Source organism: Hippopotamus amphibius, chromosome 12, assembly GCF_030028045.1.
Source record: "Hippopotamus amphibius kiboko isolate mHipAmp2 chromosome 12, mHipAmp2.hap2, whole genome shotgun sequence".
NCBI lineage: Eukaryota > Metazoa > Chordata > Mammalia > Artiodactyla > Hippopotamidae > Hippopotamus > Hippopotamus amphibius.
Genome location: NC_080197.1, coordinates 98,719,556 through 98,738,119, shown reverse-complemented (window position 1 = coordinate 98,738,119; position 18,564 = coordinate 98,719,556). Strand labels below are relative to the sequence as shown.

General features: G+C 57.2%; 1 protein-coding gene across 2 annotated transcripts; it reads left to right on the top strand.

Moving 5' to 3' along the window:
- Positions 1–3,978: 3,978 nt before the first annotated feature.
- Positions 3,979–18,034, top strand: ANKRD52 (ankyrin repeat domain 52). Of its 2 annotated transcripts, XM_057703717.1 has the most exons (28): positions 3,979–4,111; positions 4,420–4,503; positions 4,967–5,045; positions 5,231–5,301; positions 6,339–6,539; positions 7,062–7,149; positions 7,286–7,428; positions 7,728–7,940; positions 8,199–8,277; positions 8,586–8,700; positions 8,826–8,908; positions 9,016–9,133; positions 9,357–9,425; positions 9,612–9,752; positions 9,833–9,913; positions 10,997–11,108; positions 11,317–11,388; positions 11,639–11,840; positions 12,124–12,211; positions 12,287–12,404; positions 12,956–13,175; positions 13,383–13,470; positions 13,577–13,660; positions 13,770–13,915; positions 14,140–14,222; positions 14,431–14,513; positions 14,698–14,789; positions 15,229–18,034. In XM_057703717.1, exons 1-28 carry the CDS (start codon positions 4,085–4,087, stop codon positions 15,477–15,479), a joined length of 3,231 nt encoding a protein of 1,076 aa, XP_057559700.1. In that variant the 5' UTR covers positions 3,979–4,084; the 3' UTR covers positions 15,480–18,034. The 2 variants fall into 2 exon arrangements, with proteins under 2 accessions (XP_057559700.1, XP_057559701.1); XM_057703718.1 differs by lacking the exon at positions 11,317–11,388.
- The last annotated feature ends 530 nt before the right edge of the window (positions 18,035–18,564 follow it).

Sequence of the window (18,564 nt, the reverse complement as noted above, 5' to 3'; positions counted from 1 at the left end):
GGTGAGAAGAACCAGACTTACTTTTATGGTAGAGAACTATCTTTGCCTGGTAAAGGGTGCACTTGGTGGAAGTGAGACCTCATGGGCAGGAACCCAGGCAAGGAAATGTCACTACACTGCTTTCAATCATGATACAAGGAGGAAAAAAAAGTGCCCTTGATAAAAGTGGGGAGAACAGAAAAAAGGAGAGAGAGAGAGATCAGCAATTAGAGACTGGATCTAGGTGGGTACAAGAGCCCTTGAAATTCTCACACAGTGGAATAGAGGAAGGACATTTTAAGCATGGTGGTGTCTGTTGTTGCACTTAAAGATGTTTATGTTATTACAGTGCAAGCCCCTCCTCTGCTTTAGTCTTTAGAGCATAAATTTTTAGTCATGGTCTCCACATTCCGGAAAGCTTTATCTGAGTAGTGTTGTGGGGATAAGGGTGGAAGGATGAAATAATTAAAGACTGTGTTGCCTTTAGGGTCTAACTGGTATGGAAGAGAGACATCTTGGCCTGAAAACAGATATAAACCTTCCAACTCTTCCCCACTCCTTGAGACTGGCATTAATTTGTGGAATTCCACTGGATATGGGTTGATTTTTAAAGTTTGAGTCCATTTGGGGACTTCCCTGGTGGTCCAGTGGGTAAGACTCCGTGCTTCCAATGCAGGGGGTCTGGGTTCGATCCCTGGTCAGGGAACTAGAATCCACATGCATGCTGCAACTAAGAAGTCTGCATGCCACAACTAAAGATCCCGAGTGCTGCAACTAAGACCCGGCACGGCCTAAATAAATAAGTAAATATTTTAAAAAATAAACTTTGAGCCCATTTTTTCTGGATTTCAAGGAGCAGGAGCCCTCCCTTCAACTCTGGCTTACATTTGACATTTTGTAAGGAAGGCATTTCAGTCCTTACTTTAGATTATATATATATGAAGTCCCAAACTGGGGAATGATCTCACTTCTTTTCCTCTTTAACATTTCTTCTTTTTCCCTCAGAAACCTCCCCCCGACAAGATACAGTATCTCCTTCCAGTTCAAAGATGATAATTGGGAGCCACTCTCAGAAGGGCATATGATCTTGAGGGACAGATTTACACCTTCCAACCCCACTCTCTTGTCCAGCCCCTCTGACTAAGTGCTTACACATGTGAGACAGCTGCTTAGCGTGAGGAGTAAGGATCTGACTGGATAAAAGACAAATTAACTGGGATACATAACTAAACTGTGACCTCATTAATACTATGCCTTAACCGAGTTAACTGCTGCAGAATCCCCAAGGTACAATAGGCCTGCCAAGCCAATTTGCTTGTTGTCCCCCCTCTACTAATGAGATTAGGTAATTATTGCCATTTAAGCTTTTCCTAGTTCATTCCCTGTACTTGAAACAACCAATTTCCTTCCATTTCCCTGTCATTCTACACCGATAATTTTCAAGTATTGACTCAAAACACACCTCTTTAGGAAGACCCTCTTGACTGCACCCATCTCTCAACGTTAGTCTGAACACATACTGCAACGTAAAGTAGCATGAATCCTACATCCTCTAGTTGTTTCATGTGCATGTGTATGTTCCCCTAGGTTATAAATGCCGCGAAAATAGACACTATTTTTTTAACCTATTCTTATATATTTTTTTCTTTTTTTTTGGCTGCACCCCGCAGCTTGTGGCATCTTAATTCCTGCCCTCAGCAGTGAAAGCAAGAGTCCCAACCACTGGACTGCCGGCGAATTCCCGACACTATTACTTCTAAGTTTCTACCTACAAACCAGTTAGTATAGGGCCGAATACATGGTGAATCCTCAGTAAACATTTGTTAGAAGAAGGAAAACTGAGGCCTAAAGATAGGCAGGCATCTGCCTAGAGCTATCCAAATATGAATTCAGTAGTGGAATCCAGAAGGACTGTTTGCATAAGAGGGCTTTGCCACCACTTCCGGCCTCTTCCTCCCCCACACTGCGCATCTCCCTGAGCTCTGGAAGTAACTGTTACCTACATCATATCCCATTTTTCCCTACTGGGAAATCCTCTTTCTGTGCTCTGAATAATATTAAAAATAACTCTTCTGGCCCTTCCTCCTCCTTCCAGCTGCCCAGAGAACCTGGCTGGCAAAACTCCCTTGTTAACCTCCACTCAGGAGCCAGAACCAGGCACGTGACCCCAGCTCAACCCCTGACTCCAATTCCTCAGGTTACCAAAGGCTATTTTGAGCAATGGAGGCCATGTGGTGCCCTCCTTCCCATCCTCTGGGCCATATCCTAGCTTAGCACTTCCTGGAAGGTCCATCATACCCAATAGCCAGGTCAACATGTCCCAACACCCATGTGCATGGGATCCTCAACTACCTTCAGTTTCTACTTCTTCAGTTTCATCTTCATCACCATCAAATATTGTCTGTTCCCATGTGCTGCTCTGCTTGAGCATCCTTTTTTCATAGAAAACAAAACCAACGTACAGTCCTGTGTTGGAAGACCCTGGCTAACAAGGAATTTAAAATCCCTTCTGAAATGCTGGACTCCTGTATGTCAGAGATGTAAGGTGAAATGAGCAACAAAGGTGTGCAATTTAAACCTGATTGTGACTGCAACACAGAAAATATAGCCAGCGTTTTATAATAACTGTAAATGAAGTATAATCTTTAAAAATGTGAATCACTATGTTGTACATCTGTAACATATATTGTACATCAACTGTATCTCAATTAAAAAAAGTTAAAAAACAGAACCCAAAACAACCACCTGATTGTGACAGTGTAAACTAAGTATGGAAGTGTTAAGGAGACCTAACAAAAGGGAAAGGACCTGTTAACCAGGGAAGACTTCCTGGAAGAGGTAAGTTTTCAATAAAACTGTGAATTTTATTTTCAAAATGATAAAAATTCAAAAAATTTAAAGGTATATAGTGATAGGTAAATTTCCCTCATTCCTTATCCCTGTTCCCCACTTTCTCTCTCCAAGAAAAACCACTGGCACTTTTGTATCTTTCCAGGGATCAAGATATTGAAGGTGATAAGGGCCACAGATTGTTACAGAGCAAAGGAGTGTTTTTATACCTCTGCCTTGATAGGGGGCCAACGTGACAGGCTTCTTCCTAAATGTGTTCCTTTCTTAGAACACACATATTGAGTTGCTGAGCTCTGAACGGAACCCTGAATCGCCTATTATAAATGGTACCAATTTTTCAATATCCGCTTTTCTTCTCTCTTTTCCCCTTTCTGGGATGGGATGATCTCCATCCAGATCTTGCCTTCTTAGCTGCTCTCTGGCCTCTCCAATGGAGGAGGGGAAGCACCCCGACCCTTTTCTGGGGAGAAACCAATGAGCCTTTTAACGTGTAGCCACCCTACCACCTTAACCTGGCAATGGAGTAATTAGAGAGTGGAAAAGTCCCCTTCTGTTGGCCTTGGAGTCCTTCTTCAGCTGCCAACTATCCTATCCTATAGTGGGGTTTTTCTGCAGCTAAGAGTCCTTGTTTTTGTTTTGGTTTTCCTCTGCAGCTCGGGCACTTTTGCTCTTCCCTTTCTACCCAGCTGTTGTCACCGCCAGTGGAGGTCCGCGCCTTCCTTCCCTCTGGGGCTCCTGCCACATATAACCCCCCGATCTCCACGCCCTGCTTCCCCAGGTCCGTGGGGGTTTCTGAGTGTGCAACCGCGGACGCGAGGAGTCAGCTCGGCGGAGGCACTGTGGGCTGGGGGAGACCTGGCCGGCCGCTTGGTCCTCAGGTTGGAAGGCACCGCCGCAGAGCCAAGGCCCGAGCTGCCGCCAGGGTCTCGCGGAGGACCCCCCGGTCGCTAGACTGGCGCGGAGAGCGCGGCGCGGCGGGCCTGCGGAGCCGGGGAAGCAGCGCGCGGGGCCCGCCCGGGCGGGGCGCGGCGCGGGCACGGCGGCCTGGGGCGCCTTGCGCGGCGAGCGCCTGCGGCCGGGCCCGGGACGGCCGCCAGGGAGCGCTGCGGGCTCCCGCTCGCCCGCCCCCCGGTAGGCGGGGCCGCGCTCTTCCCGCAGCCGCCGCCGCAGCCGCCGCCTGGGCCGCCCCGTGTCCCCGGTGGAGCCGCCGCCGCCGCCGCCGGGAGCTCGATGCGGACGGAGCCCGGGCCGGGCCATGGGGATCCTCAGCATCACGGACCAGGTCAGCCCGCCTGCCCTCGCTCGCTTCCTCCTTCCAGGTCCCGACGCCGCCGCCACGCGAGCCCGGGGATGTGCGGCCTAGGCTGGGCCCGAGCCCGGGGCTCCCGCCCCGCCCCACGCCGCGCTCCCCTCCACCGAGCCGGTGTCCTTGGGGGCCTGGCGACCGGCGGACACACCGCGGAAGCCCCCTGCACCCTGGACCCCAGAGCGGAGCCCCTCCAGCGTCGCCACCCCCCCAAACCCGGCGTCCCTCGCCCCCCGCCCCGGTTCCGCTCCGGCCCGCTCCCTGAACGCCGGTTCTCCCCGCAGCCGCCCCTGGTCCAGGCCATCTTTAGCCGAGATGTGGAGGAAGTGCGTTCCCTCCTGTCGCAGAAGGAGAACATCAACGTGCTGGTGAGTTGAGATCAGGGAGGATGGCGAACCGGTAATCTGGGCCCTGGTGTTCAGGACCGCTCCCCGCCAGTGGGGTGGCTCCGTGTCGCCTCTGCTCGGGTGAAGCCTCAGCTCTTTCCACCCCGGGATGGGCGACTGCTCTACATTTGGAGATGGAGAGAGGGTCAGGCTTGGAGCACAGACCGGCAGGGCTGAGGATGCCTAGAAACGGTGTTCTCTTCTGAACCATCCGTGTCTGCAGCGCCCCCACGCCTCCTGGAAGAAGGAGACGGCTTCGCGGGCCCTTGGCCCCGACCCCCTGACTCCACCCTCCCTCGGTGCTTGCTTTGACCTAGGGTTGGGGTTTAGGAGGCTGCAGAACCTGTGGGAAGAGGTTGTGGGGAAAGGCCTGGAGCACTACGACCTGGGCTGTGGTCCTGGATAGTTCACAGCCCACAGCCGCTCCTCTTCTCTGCCTTCCCAGGACCAAGAGAGGCGAACCCCACTGCATGCTGCTGCCTACGTAGGCGATGTCCCCATCCTCCAGTTGCTACTGATGTCAGGTGAAAGTGGGGAGCTGGAAGGTGGGGCATCTAGGGAGGGGACCTGAGGGAGGAGCCAAGGATTGTCCTCTGCTGCTTGGTCCAGGCGAGGTTCCATCTCCATCCAGGGTCCCTGGGCTGAGTACTGGCGTTCTTCCCTCTCTGCTCTCCATCTCCCACCAAAAGAGCATATCACATCCCCACAGGTGCTAATGTCAACGCTAAGGACACACTGTGGCTGACCCCTCTTCATCGTGCTGCTGCCTCCCGAAATGAGGTACTGGCCTCCCACCTCCTTTCTCCCTTCCAAAAAGGATGAGTTGGTTAAAGGTGGAAGACAAGAGTTGGAGAGCCTTAGTCCTCAGCCCTACAAGTTGGTCTACCGGCAGGTGGGGAGGAGACCAGAACTTGGCCCCTCCCTCCTACCCCTAGAACTGGCTGGTAAGGGGGGGAGGCTGAATGTTGCCAGCTGATGTGACGTCAAGGGAGAGCTTAACACTGGGCTGGCAGACTGCAGGGGGCCCTGCTGCCAGGCCTTAGTGACTCATCCCTCCCTGGGGGGCCACCTTGGAGTCTGATCCCCCTCTGGGCGCTGAGATTTCTTTCCTTGTGGTGGAGGGATGGGGATAGTGATTTGTCACATCCCTGCCCGTCAAGCAGCATGAAAGCTGACAGCACAAAGATCAGATGTGCCTCATCAGTTGGGCGCCTCAACCCTGAAGAGCGGGGAAAAGACGACCTTCCTCTTGGCTTGGCAGTCACTTCCCTGGCTCCAGCCACCAGGGGGAGGGACTGAGGCCAGTGGGAATGGGGTGGGTGGTGAATAGGAGGGACATTTTAGCCTGGGTTTTGGAGAGGAGCCAGTATCTGTTTGCTTACCTAGGTGATGGAAATGATTTTGACGCCTGTGGAAGGACTGAAGGGGGCTTTGGGGGCATTCACGTAGCGGGAACATTTACCTTTCCTAAAAGTGGTGGGGGATTGGGATCCTCTACGTGTGTGGATTGGCTTGGTGGTGGCTGTACGTGTGGATGAAGATTTTCAGGGTTTGGACTGAGGAATGATATCAGGAGGCTTGAGGAAGAGATCCTTATGTTCCTCAGCAAGGTAGGGAAGATTTTAAGCTCTAAGAAGATCCAGAAGATGGGAAGTAGGTACTGAGAGGTATTTTGGAAAAGTGAAGAGTGATTTTGTGCTGGGGGGTTGGGGAGACAGGGCCACATGTGGCGTGCTGACCTGTTCATTCCTCCATTTCCTGTTGGTTTACCTCCTGCTCCCACTCTGTCTTCTCTCTTACCTTCTGCCCCTCAACAGAAGGTGCTGGGACTGCTGCTGGCACATTCAGCAGATGTGAATGCCCGGGACAAGCTGTGGCAGACGCCGTTGCATGTGGCTGCCGCCAACCGGGCCACCAAGTGTGCTGAGGCTCTGGCGCCCCTACTGAGCAGCCTCAACGTGGCCGACAGGAGCGGGCGCAGTGCCCTGCACCATGCAGTGCATAGTGGGCATCTGGAGGTGAGGGCCGCTCCAGTCCATGCCCAGCCTCACGCCTTTTTCCTTCCCTTCCTCCTCACCTGCCCCCGCTTCCAGGCCATTAGGCCTGGGGAACAGCAGCCCAGATGATTATATAAATACTTGGGCTCAAGCAGCGAATGAATGGTTGGGTTAGGTGGGAATTCTTGACTTGGACCACAGGAGGGTGATAAAGCCTGTGGAGTTGCATGGGAAATGTTTCCATACATGCCTTTGTCTGAAGGGAGAGTCCATGTCTTTCAGCACATTTAGAAGACTTCAAAAGAATTTAAAAACCACCAGATCATCTGAAGAGGCTCCCATAAGTTTACGTCAACCTTCCACATCTATCTGGGATCTCCTTAGTGCCTGCTCTCTCTGTTCCCTCTGGTTCTCCAGGTTGTTCTGCCCAAGAACAGAGCCATTAGCCTGCCTCAGCCTTTTCAGGTGCTAAGGGCTCTGCTCTTAGTTACGTTGAAAACACGAACCTGGCTCTGAACAGGTGTTTCTCATGTCCTGATGCAGACGGTGAATCTGCTCCTCAACAAGGGAGCCAGCCTGAGTGTCTGTGACAAAAAGGAGCGGCAGCCTCTGCACTGGGCAGCTTTTCTAGGTAAGAGGAGAGTCACAGAAGAGCGGGATCTGGGATTCCTAGGCAGGGATGGGGGGTTGCAGCTCTTGGAGAGAGAGGTGCTCAGGGCCCTAGAGTTCACCCTCCACCTCCTTGAGAGCATACTCTCTCTTCCCAGGGCATTTGGAGGTCCTGAAACTGCTGGTGGCACGGGGAGCAGACCTCGGCTGCAAGGACCGCAAGGGCTACGGGCTGCTCCATACAGCTGCTGCCAGTGGCCAGATTGAAGTGGTGAAGTACCTGCTCCGGATGGGGGCTGAGGTCAGGGCGCTGAGCACGGGGGCGGGCGGTAAGGGCAGGGAGCTGGAGGTCGGCGTCTGTTAGAGAGATGGGAAGGTGCTGGGATTGCTGGTGTGGGTTGAGGAGGTCGGGAGGAAGTGGTGGGAGGATCTGAATAATGGTTGTCTCAAGCAGGAGCGCCCTCAGTCTCTGGGTCTGGAACCTGAGGGGTCTGAGGCGGTCGTGGGATTTCTGGGATTCTCTAGTCTATCTGTGCTGGCTTCTACTTTGTTTGACCTGCTACCTCCCTTGTCCCCTTACTCTTACCCCTGGAAATCTAGATTGACGAGCCCAATGCTTTTGGAAACACAGCTTTGCACATCGCCTGCTACCTGGGCCAGGATGCTGTGGCTGTAGAGCTGGTGAATGCAGGAGCCAATGTCAACCAGCCAAACGACAAGGGCTTCACACCCCTGCACGTGGCTGCCGTCTCCACCAATGGCGCGCTCTGCTTGGAGCTATTGGTCAATAACGGGGCCGATGTCAACTACCAGGTGCCTGAAGGGATGAGTCTGAGACCCGTGGGGAGGGGAACCTGGCTCTGGGGGTGCTGACCATGTCTTTGCCTCTGGATGACTCTGGGGGGGGGTTGTCCGCTTGTGTCCTGGGTTGATCAGACCTCCCCAGGGGAGAGTGTGGGCTGAGAAGATGTCCATGTGATCACCCTGTCTTCAGGGATGTGTCCTTTGGAAGGGGGAACAGGACACTCCATGCTTTGCACGAGGGAAAAAAAAAATGCCGTGTTTCCACAGAGCAAAGAAGGGAAAAGTCCTCTGCACATGGCTGCCATCCATGGCCGTTTCACCCGCTCCCAGATCCTCATCCAGAATGGTATGGACTTGGGAGACCTTGTGATCTCTTCTGCCCCCTCAGAGAACTCCTCCCTAGAAACCTCTTGTCTTCTTCGTTCCACCTCCTGCCCCATCTTCCAGTTGGGATGGGCACCTGGGGCTCTGAGCAAGGCACCTGTGGAAGTGGCTCTGCTCTGCCTGCCCAGCCCCTCAGGCTTACGAACAGATGACACCTGTCGAAGGCATAGCCTGGGCCCTGGCACGTAACAGGCGCACAGACGGCCGCTAGCTGGTGTGAGTGGTCTGACGCCTAAGGCCTGCATGTGTGGGTGTGCATCCCCCTTTCAGGCAGCGAGATCGATTGTGCCGACAAGTTTGGGAACACGCCACTGCACGTGGCCGCTCGCTACGGACACGAGCTGCTCATCAGCACCCTCATGACCAACGGCGCGGACACCGCCCGGTGAGTCCGGGCCCCTGCCCCCGCTTCCGGGCTGCCTGCGGCCTGCGCTGGTGGTGGGCCACAGAAGAGAGGTCTGCAGCTGGCCCTCTCCCCTTGACGAGGACTGAGTCCCCCCCTCCCCCCAGGCGCGGCATCCACGACATGTTCCCCCTGCACTTAGCTGTTCTCTTTGGATTCTCTGACTGTTGTCGTAAGCTTCTTTCCTCAGGTATGAGCCGACTGGTTCGGGGGCGGGCGGGGGGGCGGGAGAGCTGAGGCCTTTCCCTGCTCTGCTCCGGGCCTCCGATGAGACCTGTGGGTGTTCTGGACCCTCAGGGCAGCTGTACAGCATTGTATCCTCACTCAGCAACGAGCACGTGCTTTCAGCTGGGTTTGACATCAACACACCTGACAACCTTGGCCGAACCTGTCTTCATGCTGCTGCTTCTGGAGGGTGAGTTCTCTCCCCTCTGTCCCAGGCCTTGAGAAGGAGGCTGGGCAGGGGTCTGGGCCCCTCCTTCCTTCCTGCCCAGAGGTCCCCCCTCTCACAGTGAGAGCAGGGGCAGCAGAAAGGGCTGTCCAGTTCCATCCTCCTTCAGCCCCTCCCTGGGGAGAAGCCCATGGCTTCTCCTTGAAGCATGGTTTCTCTCCTTAACCTGCATCCTCTCTCCTTTCAGGAATGTTGAATGTCTTAATTTGCTGTTGAGCAGTGGAGCTGACTTGAGGAGGAGAGATAAATTTGGAAGGTGGGTTAACGTGCAGGAGTGTATACACACACAGAACGTCTGATCAGAGAGATGAGAGATGGAGGGCGGGGTGGGGAGCTGGAGACTCAGTGAGGAGGATATTACACAGCAGTGTTTGGCTGCACATCTAGTTGCATTCGGAGCTGCCCCCGATTCTTTTACCCACCCTCCTGCACGTCTCCCCAGGACCCCACTGCACTATGCAGCCGCCAACGGCAGCTACCAGTGCGCCGTCACACTGGTGACTGCTGGGGCAGGCGTCAACGAGGCTGACTGTAAAGGCTGCTCTCCTCTCCACTACGCTGCCGCTTCCGACACCTACAGGAGGTGAGGCGCCCACTTGGTTCTCCTCAGCCCCGCTCTCCTCCCGGAGCACCCCCGCAGACTTCTTCACTCTCCTCCCCCAGGGCGGAGCCGCACTCATCTTCCAGCCACGATGCTGAGGAGGACGAGCCACTGAAGGAGTCCCGCAGGAAGGAGGCCTTCTTGTGAGTAGCTGAGGAGCCCCCGGGTGCGCTTTCCCAGCCGTGCCGACGGTGGTCCTGTCATCCCCCTCGCTGCTGGTTTGCACCCTGAGTGTAGTCCTGGACCAAGCACTGTGGGCACAGAGAGAAGGAGGACGGTCTTCTCAAGGGGCTCGGAAAAGCTAAACACAAATTCATTTGTTTATTCCACAAGCATTAATTGAGTATTTACGTGATAGGTACCAAGTACTGTGCTGGGTGGTAAGATACACGATGAATTATCCCCAGGTTTCTGTATTTTATACATTCTAGTGTAAGATGTCAGTAAAAGGGGAAAACTGGGTGAGGAGTATATGGGAACCCTGTATTATCCTCACATTTTTTCTAAAGTCTAAGACTATTATAAAATAAAGGGTTTATTTATTATTTTTTTAAGGTATTTAAAATCCAAGAGGCTCAACTATGACCTTTGGCAAATAACCTCTCTGTGCCTCAGTTTCCTCAGCCATAGTAGGAATAAGAATAGCATCTGTCTCATGGGATCAGTATGAGGAGTAAGTGGTTTAATACACGTGAAGTGCTTAGAACAGTGTTTGACACTTCGTAAGTGTTCAATGCTGTAGTAATATGACTACTGGTACAACTCTTACTGAGGTATGAGAGCGGTGCCAGGGGAGCAGAGGGGAGGAGGCACCTCACGGGCAAGGCTGGGGAAGGCCTCCCAGAGAAGGCGATGCCGGGAGCGAGTACGAGATGCGTAGGCCTCTTTCAGACGGGCTGGAGGAGAAGGCAGGGGTCCGTGCGGCTGGCGGCGGGGGGCGCGTGTGTGGGTCCGCAGGTGGGTCACTGAGATTGTGCTCCAGGTCCTCTAGGAGAGCCGTCTAAGAACAGAGGAGGGCGCTGAAGCCAGGGTGGCTCAGGGCAGACCTGGAGGGGGCAGGTCTGAGTCTCAGGTCAAACGGGCCGGAGTTAGCCTGACAAGAGTGGGGGGTGGGTACGGGCCCGCTGGGCCTGGAGGGGCTCCCTTGCCCTCTCCTCGGCTCCTCCCAAACCGCGGCCCCCCTGGCCGGGCCCGTCGCCGCCTCACAGGCTGCTCCTGTCCCCCAGCTGTTTGGAATTCCTACTGGATAACGGTGCGGACCCCTCCCTGCGGGACAGGCAGGGCTACACAGCCGTGCACTATGCAGCCGCCTATGGCAACAGACAGAACCTCGAACTGGTACGTGTGAGACCCGGCCTGGGGGCGAGGAGCAGGGCAGCGCGCAGCACGCAGTCTGCTTCTGTGTCTGTGGATTCGCAGACCAAGGGGTGGTTGAATCCGTTGTGGTCTCTAGGTCCAGGGGCTTCACGGATTGTTGCGGGTGGGGTCAGGGGGTGATCTCTTGGGAATACCAGAACCTCAGCACCTACTGTTCTGTCCATTGCAGCTCTTAGAAATGTCCTTTAACTGCCTGGAGGATGTAGAGAGCACCATTCCAGTCAGCCCTTTGCACTTAGCTGTGAGTCCCAGGTCTTTTCCTCTTGCCTTCCTTGTCCCTACCTGCCCCAGGCCAGCACACAGGTACAAGCACGTGTGACTCCGTCCTTGCTTCTGCCTTCCTGTGGGGATGTGGCAAGCAGGCAGTGGTCTGGAGAGGGGCCCGAGGCGCTCACAGGGAGGCCTGCTGCCCGGAGCCTCCCCGTGGGCCCCAGGAGCAGCGTGGGGGCAGTGTCCCGAGCCGCATCCATCGGTTGCCTGCACCCCTCCAGGCCTACAACGGTCACTGTGAAGCCCTGAAGACACTCGCTGAGACGCTGGTGAATCTGGACGTCAGGGACCACAAGGGCCGGACCGCGCTCTTCCTGGCCACCGAGCGAGGCTCTACCGAGTGTGTGGAGGTGCTGACGGCCCACGGCGCCTCTGCCCTCATCAAGGAGCGCAAGCGCAAGTGGACGCCCCTGCACGCCGCTGGTGAGCACGCCCCCCCCGCGCCGCTCCCTCCCCGCGCCGCTCCCCGCCCCCCCCTCCCCCGCGCCGCGCCAGCCCCCTCCGAGCCTGGCGCCAGATCCCCCCTGGACCCGGAGGGGACTGGCGTGGGGGCCGAGCCGGGTGACGAGGACGCAGCCTGCACGTCCCGATTGGGAGCCTCCTGTGCCCCAAGGTGTCTCCCGCCGCAGGTCCTCCCAGAACCTCCACGCTTCCCGTGGCCTCCCTGCCCCAGCCATGCCCTGACGCAGGCCCCCTTTCCTCCTAGCTGCCTCTGGCCACACGGACTCCCTGCACTTGCTGATCGACAGCGGGGAGCGTGCTGACATCACGGACGTCACGGATGCCCACGGACAGTGAGTGTGGGCCCGGGCGGGGGCGCGGGCTGCCCGTCCCTGCCGGGCCCTCACCCTGTGCCGCCCCCTCTGTAGGACCCCACTGATGCTGGCCATCATGAACGGCCACGTGGACTGTGTACACCTGCTGCTGGAGAAGGGCTCCACGGCCGACGCTGCTGACCTCCGGGGCCGCACCGCCCTCCACCGTGGGGTGAGTGAGCTCCCGGGTGGGGTCGCTCGCAGGGGGCCTGGACGTGGGGGCACGGCGGTAGGACATCAGACTGCCTGGCAGGTGGGCCAGGATCTCGTGCCCGGGGTCTTAGGGGGCCGTGCTGTGTTGGCTCCGTGATGCGTATCTGACACCCACGGCCGATCTCCCAGGTCTCCTTGCTCTGTAAGCACATACAGCCACCTGCTCACCACCCAACCTCTGCCGCAGGGTACCCGGCCGGCCCTGTCCTGGTGGGTAATGATGCCACTGCCCCAGTGCTTCACCACCATCCCCTGTCCTAGTTGCCCCCTCCCTATCCCGCGGGGTCCTTTGACTCCTTAGTCTCCCGCTGCAGGGCGCCAGGATTAACTCTCCCCATCCCGATTGTCTGGTGGCATAGAGTCAGGGAAGGAGATGCTGATCCCTAACACTTAGAATCCTTGTTGTAAAGATGAGGACTGGAGCCCTGGAAGCGGTTCTCACTTCTGGGCCAGCCCCAGTGACTGGCCACTGGAAAGGGAGTTTCGCTCACACCCCCGTGTCACCCACAGGCAGTGACTGGCTGTGAGGACTGCCTGGCTGCCCTGCTGGACCACGACGCGTTTGTGCTGTGCCGAGACTTCAAGGGCCGCACCCCCATTCATCTGGCCTCGGCCTGTGGCCACGCCGCAGTGCTGCGGACCCTGCTGCAGGCTGCACTTTCCACAGACCCCCTGGATACGGGGGTGGATTACAGCGGATACTCGCCCATGCACTGGGCCTCCTACACTGGTGTGGCTCTGGGCCCTCCGTAGGCCCCGCCATGTGTCGGGGGTGTAGGGGAGGGCAGACAGGGACTAGAGGACTGAGGGAGGGACCTGGATCCTGGGCTGCTCCGGATCTGGAAGTAGAAGGGAGTGTCGAGAGATGGGACAGGACAGCCGTAGGGGACCTTGTTGTCACGTCTCTGCATCACCCCTCTTCCCTCTTCGTGCTCAGGACATGAAGATTGTCTGGAGTTGTTACTTGAACACAGCCCGTTTTCATACCTGGAAGGAAACCCCTTCACTCCTTTGCACTGTGCCGTGTAAGCTCCTCCCGACGCCTCCGCCCACGCGAGGGTCTGTGCCGCGGGCTCAGAGCGGGCGGTCTGTTTCCCCTGCCCCGCCTGCTGACCCTTCCCCTTCCCCCAGAATTAATAACCAGGACAGCACCACAGAGATGCTGCTGGGAGCTCTGGGTGCCAAGATTGTGAACAGCCGAGATGCCAAAGGACGGTGAGTGGCGGGAGGCTTGGGGAGAAGCCTGCGTTGCCGCTGGCTTCCTCCTTCTGCTCAGGAGAAAGGGCCTTCCCTGTTTCATTCTGCCCTGACTCCCTCGCTGCAGGACCCCTCTTCACGCCGCTGCCTTCGCGGACAACGTCTCTGGGCTCCGGGTGCTGCTGCAGCACCAAGCCGAGGTGAACGCCACAGACCACACTGGCCGCACGGCGCTCATGACGGCGGCTGAGAACGGGCAGACCGCTGCTGTGGGTGTGTTGGGGCCACGTGTGGAAGGGAGGTGCCCTCCTGGGTTTCCAGGAGATGGGTCAGTCCTGCCCGTGGGTTTAAGGGGCAGGAGGCCTGTCTTGGGGTGTTTCATCCTCCGCCGATGGGGTGCAAAGTGTATGCACGTCACGGGGCGGAGGGCCAGGCCGGCATGGCTCTGGCAGGGAGCGCCACAGAGCGTCAGCCCCTCTGCCTCCTTCCTGCTGTAGAATTTCTGCTGTATCGAGGGAAGGCAGACCTTACTGTGCTGGATGAGAACAAGAACACTGCCCTCCACTTGGCCTGTAGCAAGGTACCACCTGCGGTGCTGGCGGGGGCTGTGTGAGGGGCAGGGCCTGATGAAGGGGCTGGGCTGGTGGGTGGAGAGCGGGCTCCGTGGAAGTCAGGATGGTCCAGGCCGTCTTGCCTGGTGGGATAGCATTCTGTCCCCCTGCCACCCTCTCAGTTCCTCTGTCATGCTTCCACTTCACAAGTCTTCACTCTCTGTCCTGCTTCCTCAGGGCCACGAGAAATGTGCCCTCATGATCCTGGCAGAAACCCAAGACCTTGGCCTTATCAATGCTACCAACCGTGCGCTGCAGATGTGAGTGTCTGGGGAGGGGGTCTCTTGGCTGGGGGGGCGGGGGGCAGGGGAGGCGGGTAAGGGCATTGCCGGCCACATTCCAGGGGCTGTCTGGAGCTCAGCTGCGGCGCTGCTCTGGCTGAGGGCGGAAGGGCAGCTTGCCACCTCCCCGGCTTCAGGCGCCTTCTTCTCCCTTTCTGCCAAGGCCCCTTCACATTGCTGCCCGGAATGGCCTAGCTTCTGTGGTGCAGGCCCTGCTGAGTCGAGGGGCCACAGTGCTGGCTGTGGATGAGGAAGGTGGGTGCGGTCGGAGCCCCTGCCTCTCCCAGGTTTGGGGTCAGGGACGTTCTTCAGGAGGTGACTGCGTAACCTTGCTGGTTGATAAACTGGACTTTCTTCCCAAGGGAACTCTTCAGAGCAGGGACCCAGCACCGATACGCTAGAGTCTCTGAGGGCAGTGTGACGAACTAGGTGGAGCCCGCAGGGTCCTCAGGAAATGCTCCCGCACACCTCAGCCTCCCAGCCTCCTGTCCCCCGGGCTCTGCTCCGTACCCCACACCAGGGCTGTCTGCCTGTCCGCCTCCCTGAGCCCTTACAGCCCTTGAATTCTGCCCCTGCCGGGCACTTGCCCACCTTGGCTCCCCTCTGCAGATAAGAGAGCTCAGGGCCTGGGGCGGGTGGATGGGGACCCAGGGATACAGGACCCTGGGGCTCAGTGCTCCCCTTTGCCATGCAGGTCACACCCCGGCATTGGCCTGTGCCCCCAACAAAGACGTGGCGGACTGCCTGGCCTTGATCCTTTCCACCATGAAGCCTTTCCCACCCAAGGACGCTGTCAGTCCTTTCAGCTTCAGCCTGCTCAAGAACTGCGGCATCGCAGCGGCCAAGACGGTGGGTGGCTGCGGCGCCCTGCCCCACGGGGCCTCCTGCCCCTACAGCCAGGAGCGGCATGGCGCCATCGGGTTCGACGGCTGCTACTCCGAGTAGCCCCTGCAGCGCCCCTCCCCCGCCGGTGGCTTGGTATCTTATTCTATTTATTTAGAAAAAGTCTATACATTTAGGGCACTTTAAAGGAGAACACGACTGGGTGGGGGGGGCGGAGGGGGAAGCACCGGGAGCAGCTGCTCGCCCCTTTGCCGTACCATCCTGGCCTGGCAGCGGTCTGGGCCCGACAGGGAGCACCCAGGCCCTTGGTGCCCCCGGGGCAACCCCTTCTGCCAGGCGTCCCCAGATGATTGCTCAAGGCCTGGCTCCCCTCTCTTTTATCCCCTCTCAGTTCCCACTCTCTGCTGCCAGCTGCCCCCACTCTTCCCTCTGACTCTCCTCTCAGGCCCCTGCCCCTGCCAGGCGGACCCCCACCTCTTCTTCCATACCCGTCACTGCCTCCCTGCTGGGCCGGCCCCTCCATCCCCGCAGCAGTGAGAAGCCTTAATTTCTGGTACTGTGTGAGCACTCTGGGGGTGTCCCCCTCCCCCTTCAGGGGCAGCTAGCGGACGATGGGGGAGGGTATTTAGCACTGGGGCCTGGAGCTTTTCCCCCACTTCTGTATCCCATCACCCCTAAAGTTCAAATGCAAAACACTTGAAGCAGCAACTACTGTACCTGGGCCCCCATCCTGCACTCTCCCCGGCTCCTCATATGCAAATCAAGGGCTGGTTCTGCCCCCACAGCCTGCCCCATCCTGCTTCCCTTCCCCTCCTGGCCTGGCCCCCTAACCGCGCACTTTAACCTTGCTTCTTTCTTTTAACGTCTTTTGGGAGGGCGGAGCCTGTGGCCATTCCCTCTCTGGCTCTCCTCTCCCTTACCTTTGAGGCTTGTCATGAATTTTTAAGTAAGCATTTTATCCTTTAGGGGAAGAAACAGATTAATTTCCTGCCCATTTCAAAACCACAGCCCTCGTACGTCCTCTGTGTTTCAGCATGTGTTTGCATGTGTGTGGAGGGAGGGACTGTGTTCTTCCTCCTGTGCCCCCCAATCCCACAGTTCCTCTGTGCCCCCCATCTGCTGCCGCCTTCTGTCATGTCCGAGAGTACCCACTGCCCCCAGTCGCTCCTGATCTGAAGCCAAAGATGGAGGGGCAGGGCAGACTAGGGACCGGGGCTACGCGGGGACCCAGGCTTCCCCTCCAGTGTGAGGGTGAAGTTCTGATCTAGGGAGCGATGTGTAGATACTGAGGCTTGCTTCCTGCCTTCCCGGCAGTGGGGAGAGAAGGGATTGAGCTAAGGGCTGCACTGAGAAGATTCCCAGACGTCGCACCCCAAAAGCCAAACTGGGCTGGAGTGGGGAGGGGGCAGTTTTCTCTCTAAATGTAGCATTGAATTTGGCCCTGGTCCCTTCAGACGCCCTGTCCATCCATCTCCCAGCTAAGCCTCCTGGACAGTTGGACCCGCTCCCGTAGCCCAGTGTCCCTTCCTCACACGCGATACCTCAGCCAGGGGCCAAGACACAGAACTTGAATAGAGGTCCTGCCCCCCCCCCCCCCCGCCCTCACGTGCATCCTGGCCCAGTTTGGCTGCCATCCATCAGTATTGTCCCCTGAGAACTGGACAGGCTTCGTTTACACAGTACAGGGCCTCCCCCGGGGGTCCCTCAGGCTCATCCCCCCACCCCTGCTCGCTCTGCCCATGGTCTTACCCCCTTTTCAGTTGTGTCCCCTGCAAGTCTTGCCACCCTTGCAAAGGGTGGGTTGAGGGAAGAGGGGCATCCCAGGGCCTCCTCCCTCCCGAACAGATACCCTTAACCATACCTCATGCGGGCTTCCTGAAGCCCGGGGTGTTTGTCTAAGCCCTTATTTTTTTTGTCATGGTCCCTTTTTGTCCCCTCTCTCTCTGTGTCTTGTTTCCCTCAACCCTCAGTCCCTAAACCATTTCAAAGCTTCCAAGTGACCATTATGGGTGAGAAGGATCGTGCAGCTTTTAGTTTTTAGTTTTGTTTTCAAAGCCAAAGGGCCTTGCGACGCCCCTCTTGCCCACCTCCCTTGGCACCCTGTCCGCCCCCATACGACAATCAATGTGACCTCTCTTAAGGGCTGCCGCCCCCGCCCCCAATCCTGCTGGTCCTGCAAAGCTTGCCCCTAACTTCAGTTCTCGCTCCAGAATCTTCCTGTTCCATCCCCTCCCTCTCATTTTGGTGCTGGGAATTAGGTGGTGGGGGGCGGGGGGGGGCAGGGAGAGGGGCCCTCCAGAGAAGACGCGGGGCGTCAGTCGTGTTCTCCTTTATCAGCGTCTGCTGACCACAGGAGGAATCCCGAGTATCTGCCAGGGGCCCCACTGTTGTGCTGGATGAGATGCCTGGCGGCTGCGTCCCCTGCCCGCCTTCAGCACACCGTCCGCAGTGCCGGGCGGGCTGCGGGGGGGTCCTCCGTCCCTCCTCACGTGGCTGTGAGGGGGCCTGGAGGACCAGCAGCCTCCTCTCCTTATGCCAAAGGAAATCCCACACCCCACCCTGGGCTCCCAGCCCCTCGTGTTTTTGAAGCATTTTGACCATTCTCATGGCCGCTGCATATTTATTTTTATGTTGTTTTTTTGTTTTTTGTTTTTTTTTTTTAAAAAAAACCTCTTTGACTTACACGGGTGTGGAGAAGTAAAACAGGCAGAATGCCCCCCAACCTTAAGGGGGTAGGGTGGGGAGGAATCGTCTCCTTCCCTTCACCCTCCCTCTCCCCCTCCCCCTCTCCCCACCGCAGCTCTAAAGCACTTGCTTCAAGGAATAAGCACTTTGAGGAAAGGCCTATTTTAAGTGAGGACCCTGGGAGCAGCCCCAGGTCCCAGCAAAGGAGACAGAGCGAGGGCTACACAGGAGACAGGGAAACAGACGTGTGAATCAGAGGGCGAGATGAAAAGAGCCAGTGTTTAGTTTCTGCATTTGGGGGACATGTTTCTGATTGGGTGGTGGCTTTGGTGGGGTTGTGTACTATCCTTCCGGAAAACAGATGGCACAAACTGGGGGTCCCAGGATGGGCCAGCAGACCCGGGTCGCTGCCACTGTCCAGCTGAGACTGGTGGGTCAGCTGCCCCACCCCGTGGCCCCCCGAGCCACAGGACTGCTGAGAACCACTGAATGTACAGCCCGG

Coding starts and splice junctions, on each gene's coding strand:
- ANKRD52 (XM_057703717.1), top strand. CDS start 4,085: ATGGGGATCCTCAGCATCACGGACCAG. Junction 9,134..9,356: donor CATGCTGCTGCTTCTGGAGG/GTGAGTTCTCTC, acceptor CTCTCCTTTCAG/GAATGTTGAATGTCTTAATT. Junction 14,223..14,430: donor TCCACTTGGCCTGTAGCAAG/GTACCACCTGCG, acceptor CTGCTTCCTCAG/GGCCACGAGAAATGTGCCCT.